We start from the raw sequence: 10,075 nt of genomic DNA, 5'->3' as shown, positions 1-10,075 counted from the left end.
GGTGCTAGTTAAGAAATGAGCAGCAGAGTTTTGGATGACCTCAAGTTTACGGAGGGTTGAATGTGGGAATCCAGCCAGGAGTGCATTGGAATAGTCAAGTCTAGAGGTAACGAAGGCTTGAGTGAGGGTTTCCGTAGCAGATGAGCTGAGATAGGGTGAACAAACAATGTTTCTGAGCTGGAAATCGGCAGTCTTAGTGATGGTGCGAATATGTGGTTGGATGCTGATCTCAGGGTCAAATCTGACACCAAGGTTGCGAACAGACTGGTTTAGACTCAGACTGTTGCCAGGGAAAGGGATGGAGCCGGTAGCTAGGGAATGAAGTTTGGAGCAGGGACCGAAAACACTGGCTTCAGTCTTCCCAATATTTAAATAGAGGAAATTTCTGCTCGTCCAGTACTGGATGTTGGATAAGCAGTTGCCAAGGGGCTGCATGTGGATGAAAAACAGGACTTTGGAGAGAAAAGGGAGGTTGGAGATGGGTTGGTAGTTTGCAAGGGCAGTGATGTCAAGGTTTTTTTTTTAGGAGAATCAGATTTAAAGGAGAGAGGGACAATACCTGAAGAAAGAAAACCATTAACAATATTGGCTAACATTGGGTCCAGGAGGGGTAGTCAGCAATGCAATCAGATCAGGCAACCTGAAAAGGGTAAATGGGCAGAAGGGAAATAATCAGTATCCTAGACTCGGGTAAGAAAATCAGTTTGGCTAATCTCTTGCTAATCAATGCCTGAGTATTTAGTGGCCATAAAGAATGTCTCCAGTACATCTGGGGCTATAGGGATTACGTTATAAGGACAGGTTGCACAGACTAGGCTTTTATTCCATTGTGATTTGAAGATTAAGGGATGATCTAATTTAGGTGTTTAAGATGATTAAAGGAGTTGATAGGACAGAGGTGATATCAGGGAGCATTTCTTTACATACAGGGTAGTGGAAATCCAGAACCCACTCAGCCAAAAAGCTGCTGATGCTGAGGGATCAATTGAAAATTCAAATTGATGGATGTGTTTGGTAAAGTTATTCAGAGTTATGGAACCACAGTGGGTAGATGTAGTTGAGATATAGATCAGCCATGATCTAATTGAATGGTGGAACAAGTTGGAGGCGCCAAATGGCCTACTAGTACGTTAACCTGGGCCTGGGAGATGTCCGTCCATTTCCTGCTGATGGGAATCAAAGCTAGCTGTGTGAAGGGAATGAACAAGGTGCTTTCCAAATGGTGATTTGTGATCCCACTCCCAGCTGGTTTAAACAGATTGGGGAAGTTAACTAAACAGTTCCAAAGCTGGGAAGATTAGCAGAAGATTAGCATGCTGGAAATGCCTAGCATCTGCGTGGAGGAAAAACAGGCCGGGAACTTCGGTCAACGGTTCGGACGAAGGAGCTCTAGCTGAAACGTCAAGAAAGAAAAAATTTGCATTTATCGAGCGCTTTTCACGCCCACAGGACATCCCAAAGTGCTTTACAGCCAATGAAGTACTTTTTGAAGTGTAGTCACTTTTGTAATGTAGGAAACGTGGAAACCAATTTGCACACAGCAAGCTCCCACAAACAACAATGTGAAAATGACCAAATCATCTGTTTTAGTAATGTTGATTGAGGGATCAATATTGACCAGGACATTGAGGATAACTCCACTGCTTTTCTTTGAAATAGTGCCATGGGATCTTTTACATCTACCTGAGGGTGGCACAGTGGTGCAGTGGTTAGCACCACAGCCTCACAGCTCCAGGGACCCGGGTTCAATTCTGGGTACTGTAAGTTCTCCCTGTGTCTGCGTGGGTTTCCTCCGGGTGCTCCGGTTTCCTCCCACAGCCAAAAGACTTGCAGGTTGGTAGGTAAATTGGCCATTATAAATTGTCCCTAGTATAGGTAGGTGATAGGGAAACATAGGGACAGGTGGGGATGTGGTAGGAATATGGGATTAGTGCAGGATTAGTATAAATGGGTGGTTGATGGTCGGCACAGACTCGGTGGGCCGAAGGGCCTGTTTCAGTGCTATATCTCTAAATAAATAAATAAAAAATAGAAAGAGCAGATGGGACCTCGGTTTAATGTCTCATTCAAAAGATAGGTGCTCCGGTTTCCTCCCACAGCCAAAAGACTTGCAGGTTGGTAGGTAAATTGGCCATTATAAATTGTCCCTAGTATAGGTAGGTGATAGGGAAACATAGGGACAGGTGGGGATGTGGTAGGAATATGGGATTAGTGCAGGATTAGTATAAATGGGTGGTTGATGGTCGGCACAGACTCGGTGGGCCGAAGGGCCTGTTTCAGTGCTATATCTCTAAATAAATAAATAAAAAATAGAAAGAGCAGATGGGACCTCGGTTTAATGTCTCATTCAAAAGATAGCACCTCCAAAGTGCAGCACTCCCTCAGCACTGCATTGAAGTGTCAGCCTTGATTTTTGTGTTCGAAGTCATGGAGTGAGACTTAGAGGTGAGAGTGCTACAGCTGACATACAAAACTGTTGTTTCTCTCCCCAGATGCTAAGAGACCTGTTGTGGATTGTGAGCATTTTACTGTTTTTATCTAATTGGGATTGTAAATGGTTTAATAACAATTTGTATTTATATAATGCCTTTAATGTAGGAAAAACATGTCAAGAAGCTTCACTGGCGTTATCAAACAAAGTTTGACACTGAGACACGGAATGAGATATTCAGTCAGCTGAAGGCACGACCAGCGATTAAAATAGCAAAAGTATTTTTCTAAAAAGCTTCCTTGCACTGGGACAGAAGGGTTTATTTCTCTCAGACAGAAGAGGCATCTGAATACACATTTGAGGGCTGATGATCTAAATCCACTCTAGCTGTGACAAGCCTGTAAACCAGCAGAGACAAGAAGATTGACTCCGCATTCAAAGACAAAGGCTCTGTTTACATTTACTGTTTGCATGAGGATACCCAATCCCTTCAACCCAGGTTACTAGTCCCTCGAGATCAAGTATTAATATATACACTCTGTATATATTACAGTGAATAACACAGCCTGTGTATATTACAGTGGATAAAACATCTTGGTGTGTCCGTATTAGTTCACTAGAATGAGGGGATATACTCCAAGATTAAATCTAAGAGATTTAGGACACAGAATAGGACAAACTATTTCACACAGCGAACTGTGAGGGTCAAGTCCGTGATTGAACCTGAGGCCATGTTGACATTAGGTTACAGTAGTTGTTTGTGATATACATAAATGATTTGGAGGAAAGTATAGGTGGTCTGATTAGCAAGTTTGCAGACGACACTAAGATTGGTGGAGTAGCAGATAGTGAAGGGGACTGTCAGAGAATACAGCAGAATATAGATAGACTGGAGAGTTGGGCAGAGAAATGGCAGATGGAGTTCAATCAGGGCAAATGCGAGGTGATGCATTTTGGAAGATCCAATTCAAGAGTGAACTATACAGTAAATGGAAAAGTCCTGGGGAAAATTGATGTACAGAGAGATTTGGGTGTTCAGGTCCATTGTTCCCTGAAGGTGGCAACGCAGGTCAATAGAGTGGTCAAGAAGGCATACGGCATGCTTTCCTTCATCGGACGGGGTATTGAGTACAAGAGTTGGCAGGTCATGTTACAGTTGTATAGGACTTTGGTTCGGCCACATTTGGAATACTGCGTGCAGTTCTGGTCGCCACATTACCAAAAGGATGTGGATGCTTTGGAGAGGGTGCAGAGGAGGTTCACCAGGATGTTGCCTGGTATGGAGGGCGCTAGCTATGAAGAGAGGTTGAGTAGATTAGGATTATTTTCATTAGAAAGATGGAGGTTGAGGAGGGACCTGCTTGAGGTGTACAAAATCATGAAAGGTATAGACAGGGTGGATAGCAAGAAGCTTTTTCCCAGAGTGGGGGATTCAATTACAAGGGGGCACGAGTTCAAAGTGAAAGGGGAAAAGTTTAGGGGGGATATGCGTGGAAAGTTCTTTACGCAGAGGGTGGTGGGTGCATGGAACGCATTACCAGCGGAGGTGGTAGACGCAGGCACGATAGCGTCTTTTAAGATGTATCTAGACAGATACATGAATGGGCAGGAAGTAAAGAGATACAGACCCTTAGAAAATAGGCGACAGGTTTAGATAGAGGATTTGGATCGGCGTAGGCTTGGAGGGCCGAAGGGCCTGTTCCTGTGCTGTAATTTTCTTTGTCCTTTGTTCTTAGTGGTGTTTGGTTGGGAGTGCAGTCAAGGTAGTGTATGTACTCTGGGAAAACCACTGACCAGACAGGCAATTACCAAAGTAGATTAGGGGGAGGATAGAAAACCAGATAAAACATTGGTGCAAAGGCCTGTTTTTGTGATGTTGATTGAGGGATTAATATTGTTCAGGATAATAGTGATCTGAATATAGTGCTAGAGGGAATGATGTCAATATTTGTAGATTATACTACATAGCTGGTTTAGATTAACAGTTACAGGCTTGCCATAAAGACAGGGCTAAATTGTGGCGAGTCGAAGAGACTTAGTAGTTGGCAGGAAAAAAGACAGAGGCGCAAGGGGAGAGCCAACTGTGCAACAGCCCCAACAAACAAATTTCTCTGCAGCACCTGTGGAAGAGCCTGTCACTCCAGAATTGGCCTTTATAGCCACTCCAGGCGCTGCTTCACAAACCACTGACCACCTCCAGGCGCGTATCCATTGTCTCTCGAGATAAGGAGGCCCAAAAGGAGGAAAGGATACTACATAGCTGGTTTAGATTAACAGTTACAGGCTTGTCACATCTGGAGGGCATTTAAAATGATAGTAGCCCTCAAATGTGTATTGAAAATGTCTCTTCTATCTGTTAGAGAGAACTATTTTCTGTTCCTGTACAAGGAAGCTTTTGAAAACGTATTTTTGCTATTTGGGGAAAACGAGAGATCAGAGCAGCTGATGGGAAAAAGTCTGAGGGACTGAGAGTGTGTGTGAGATCAGAGGATTCTGTTCAACAGCTTCTTACTGACCAGTAGCACAGTGCCAGTCAGAAACTATCAACCCAGATTAACACTTTATCAGGGAGTTCCATCAAAGGAAGAAGATATTAGGTAATAGGAACCAGACAGAGAAAGAAAAGAGGAAGAGAGACAGAGGTACAGAAAGTAAGAGAGGGAAAAGGAGAGATACAGAAAGGAGGGAGGGATAGACACAAAGGAGGAAGACAGAGACAGAAAGGAGGAAGAGAGTCAGAAACACAGAAGGCAAGTGAGTAAGACCGAGAGAAAGGAGGGAGTGTGAAAAACAGAAAGGAAGAGAGAAAGCAAAGATAGAGGGGGGAGAGACAGTAAGAAGGAAGAGAGAGAAAAGGAGAAAGCTAGAGAACAAAGATAAAGAATAGGAAAAGACATAAGAGAGAAGGAAGATATCGGGAGAGACAGAGTGTGAAACTGTATAGAAATACTCCAAACAGGGAGCAGAAACACCCAGTTTGACAACACACTACAAACAGATTACTGTAAGTCTGGGACACAGCAATTGGGGCCAAGAGAGAGATTCTTGTTCTAACTTCCTGATCACTACAGCTGAAGGACTGACATCCATTTGCAAAATGAAAGACTTTTATCCATTTTATTCCAACAAGCAGGCCAGTGGAAAGAGTGGATCTCCTAACAGGACACAAGAAGGTAACTTGAAACTCTTTGTATATCTCGGGTTTACACACAGGGTGCACAAGAGAACGAGGAGCAGCTGCAACCAGGCAACAGCTTAAGTTCCAGAATATTCTTTTTCTATGAACATTAAGGAAGTAGAAAATGGGAGAACTATTGTGCCAGTAAATCAAATTTCTGTTGTCCCCTCCTGCAGGTGAATATCTCTAAAGGGCTTACAATGACATTGTTGATAAGGGAAAAAGCTGATAGTTTGGAAATGATTCAGTTGCTTTCTTAATCCCACCTTTTTCTCTTCACCTCTTAAAGATGTTGGTTTTCTGACCATATCCCACACATTCTGATGGGCTCGACATGATCTCCCAAACACAGCCCGAATGTAAGTGTATTGAAGGGGTGGCTGGGATGTTGGTGAGGCAGTCCCTGGTTCAAATGGGGAGGGGGGAGTTCAACATTTTCAAGGGTCCATTACTAGCACCCTTTGCTCATTATTAATTCTGGAATATGCATTTTATGTAAAATCTGTCTAGAAAAAAATGAAGGATGGAAAAAGTGGGAAAACTGTCATATTGTGTCAATAAGTCAAATTTCTGTGTGTTGTCCCCTCTCGCACATAACTGTGTCCGAAGGGTGCAAATTGCTGATAAAAGTGAAACCTGCTGCTGGTTTGGAAATTAAATTAAATGTTAGTTTGGATTTATATGATACAGAGCCATATTCATTGATGGCCCCTTAAAATAGCCAGACTGCTGGCTTCCAATGAAAGCTGTTCAGTTCTTTGACAGTGAGGAGGAGCAGCCCAGCCCTGAGCTACTAGCACATTCCACCACCCCCGCCCCCCACCCCCCAATCCCAAATAGTGAGGAGGGGGCCATCACTCCCCACCAAAGGGGGCAGCTCCCTCCTTAAAATAAATTTCTACCATACAGTCTGGTAATTGCTGCTATCTGTTAATTTGAAATAAAATGATTCTGGGACATGAGCAAGGCTACCCCATGTCACCTACTTATTGAGGGACTAGAGTCACAAGTAGGCCTGACCAGGTGGTAAAGATGCAGGTTCCTTTCCCTGAAGGACTTTAGTGAACTTGTTGGATTTTTACAACAATCCAGCAGCTTTTGTGGTTATTTATTTACAGGTTTGGATTTTTGAATTCCAGTCTACAAGTTGCCGTGATGGGTTCTAAACTCACCACCTCAGTATTATTAGCCCACTCCTATAAATATACTACTATCATAATTACTTATGGTAGTATGTGACTCGGTCAAGTTCCACTCCAGAGACTTGTGCACAAAAATCTATGCTGCCACTCCATTGCAGTACTGAGGGAGTGCTGCACTGTCGGAGGTGCTGCATTTCAGGTGAAACGTTAAACCGAGGCTATCTCAGGTGGCACTATTTCGAAGAAGAGCAGGGGACTTTTTCCTGGTGCCCTGGCCAAAGTTTACAATTCAAAAAACATCACAAAAACAAATGATCTGTTCATGTATCTCATTGCTGCTTGCGGCAGCTTACTGTGCACAAATGGGCTGCTGAACTTACTAAATTTCAACAGCAACTACATTCTAAACACACTTCATTGGCTATGAAGAGCTTTGAGACAGCCTGAGATTGCAAAAGGTGCTATAACAATGCAACTCTTTCTGCCTTTATTCTCGTTACTTACAAGTTATGGTTTGTGTGGGCAAATGCACCACACAAGACAGCCACTGGATGGAGACAAAGCTAAACTAAATTATATAAAAACAATTGATTTATATAAACAGTGGTTGGGGCTAGAAATTTGTATTTTTGGCACAGACCTTCACTCGCTGGGACAGATTGTCAGGAATCCAGATGCACGACCACGATTTTCCATCTGTCAATAAAACTGGTAACAGATGAAATCAAAAAACAGACCTCACCTCGGAGATGTGTCAAATTCTAAGTATTCATGAGGTCCCTGAGAGTTTACCAGAATTTACAGATGTTCCCTTTGAGTATGTCATTATTTACAGGGGGTTCCTAGGGGCTGGATTTTGTTGAGCTCCCGATGTTGGGCTCTGTGGCCGGGGTGGGGGGGTGGTGCCAGAAGGTCGCAGTGGCAGCAGCCCACCACGGAGCCCGATGCCGGGCCCAATCTTACTGGCAGCGGGGAAGTTCCATGGTGGTACATCTACCACTCTGTGGTAGGACCCGCATTTCAATGTTCAAATCAGCTATTTAAATACATTTAAATGGACGCCAGAGCAATCATACCGGCAGTTCCAGAACTTCCGAGCGACAGGCAACACTTACCACGCCTTCACATTCCCGTCCAGGGAAAGCTGGCACCACCCAGGTGGAGTAGGGGGAAACGGGGTCAACTCTGCATTGTCAGTGTAGTGGGGGTGAGGGGAGGGGGGAAGGGTTGTACTTTGCACTTAGGTGGTTGGGGGAGGGGTGAAAGGGATCAACTCTGCGCTTAGTGCATTTGGGATGGAAAAGGGGTAATCTGAGCTTTTCTGGTATATTTGGGTCAAACTTTATTTTTTGTTGCAGTTGTTGGGGGGTGGGGAGGGAGGACAGGTTCAACTTTGATCTGGTAACGCAGGCCAGGCAGCCCTTTAAAAATAGTGCCAGCGCCTGTGCAGAAACAAGCGACGCCATTGACGGGGTCGCCGAGGCCACCCCGCCGCCTGATTGGGAGGAATGGCTGCCCTAGGTATTATGAGGCCACCCTGTGCGAGATTGCAGCGACATGGCAGTATGCGGCCTGCATGATTTTTACAAATTCCATCCCTAGGACTGGGTCAGTATTTACAGGGGGTCCCTGGGAGTGTGTCAGTATTTACAGGGGGTCCCCGGGAGTGTGTCAGTATTTACAGGGGTCCCTGGGAGTGTGTCAGTATTTACAGTGGGTCCCTGGGAACGTGTCAGTATTTACAGGGGGTCCCTGGGAGTGTGTCAGTATTTACAGGGTGCCCCGGGGAGTGTGTCGGTATTTACAGGGGGTCCCTGGGAGTGTGTCAGTATTTACAGGGGGTCCCTGGGAAAGTGTCAGTATTTACAGGGGATCCCTGGGAGTGTGTCAGTATTTACAGGGGATCCCTGGGAGTGTGTCAGTATTTACAGGGTGTCCCTGGGAGTGTGTCAGTATTTACAGGGTGCACCGGGAGTGTGTCGGTATTTACAGGGTGTCCCTGGGAGTGTGTCAGTATTTACAGGGGGTCACCGGGAGCGTGTCAGTATTTACAGGGGGTCACCGGGAGCGTGTCAGTATTTACAGGGGGTCACCGGGAGTGTGTCGGTATTTACAGGGTGTCCCTGGGAGTGTGTCAGTATTTACAGGGTGCACCGGGAGTGTGTCAGTATTTACAGGGTGTCCCCGGGAGTGTGTCAGTATTTACAGGGTGTCCCCGGGAGTGTGTCGGTATTTACTGGGGGTCACCGGGAGTGTGTCAGTATTTACAGGGTGCACCGGGAGTGTGTCGGTATTTACTGGGGGTCACCGGGAGTGTGTCGGTATTTACTGGGGGTCACCGGGAGTGTGTCAGTATTTACAGGGGGTCCCCGGGAGTGTGTCAGTATTTACAGGGTGTCCCCGGGAGTGTGTCAGTATTTACAGGGGGTCCCTGGGAGTGTGTCAGTATTTACAGGGTGTCCCTGGGAGTGTGTCAGTATTTACAGGGTGCACCGGGAGTGTGTCGGTATTTACAGGGGGTCACCGGGAGTGTGTCAGTATTTACAGGGTGTCCTTGGGAGTGTGTCAGTATTTACAGGGTGTCCCTGGGAGTGTGTCGGTATTTACAGGGGATCCCTGGGAGTGTGTCAGTATTTACAGGGTGTCCCCGGGAGTGTGTCGGTATTTACAGGGTGCCCCGGGGAGTGTGTCGGTATTTACAGGGTGTCCCTGGGAGTGTGTCAGTATTTACAGGGTGTCCCTGGGAGTGTGTCGGTATTTACAGGGGATCCCTGGGAGTGTGTCAGTATTTACAGGGGATCCCTGGGAGTGTGTCAGTATTTACAGGGGATCCCTGGGAGTGTGTCAGTATTTACAGGGGATCCCTGGGAGTGTGTCAGTATTTACAGGGTGCCCCGGGGAGTGTGTCAGTATTTACAGGGGATCCCTGGGAGTGTGTCAGTATTTACAGGGGATCCCTGGGAGTGTGTCAGTATTTACAGGGTGCCCCGGGGAGTGTGTCAGTATTTACAGGGGGTCCCGGGGAGTGTGTCGGTATTTACAGGGGGTCCCTGGGAGTGTGTCAGTATTTACAGGGGGTCACCGGGAGTGTGTCGGTATTTACAGGGTGTCCCCGGGAGTGTGTCAGTATTTACAGGGGGTCCCCGGGAGTGTGTCAGTATTTACAGGGGGTCCCCGGGAGTGTGTCAGTATTTACAGGGTGCCCCGGGGAGTGTGTCAGTATTTGCAGGGTGCCCCGGGGAGTGTGTCAGTATTTACAGGGGGTCACCGGGAGTGTGTCGGTATTTACAGGGGGTCACCGGGAGTGTGTCAGTATTTACAGGG

At 46.1% G+C, this 10,075-nt stretch overlaps 1 protein-coding gene across 1 annotated transcript in view; it reads left to right on the top strand.

Annotated features, from left to right (window-relative positions):
* Positions 1-7,695: 7,695 nt before the first annotated feature.
* Positions 7,696-10,075, top strand: part of LOC137367171 (homeotic protein ocelliless-like) — a 31,653-nt gene continuing 29,273 nt past the window's right edge. The window contains exon 1 of the mRNA XM_068028607.1: positions 7,696-7,738. Within this exon, the coding sequence (XP_067884708.1) occupies positions 7,696-7,738 (43 nt within the window). The remainder of the gene's footprint in view (positions 7,739-10,075) is intronic.

The sequence above is a fragment of the Heterodontus francisci genome, chromosome 3 (genome assembly GCF_036365525.1).
Source record: "Heterodontus francisci isolate sHetFra1 chromosome 3, sHetFra1.hap1, whole genome shotgun sequence".
Classification (NCBI taxonomy): domain Eukaryota; kingdom Metazoa; phylum Chordata; class Chondrichthyes; order Heterodontiformes; family Heterodontidae; genus Heterodontus; species Heterodontus francisci.
Note: the sequence above shows the minus strand (reverse complement) of the source record. Positions and strands in the feature narration are given on the sequence as shown.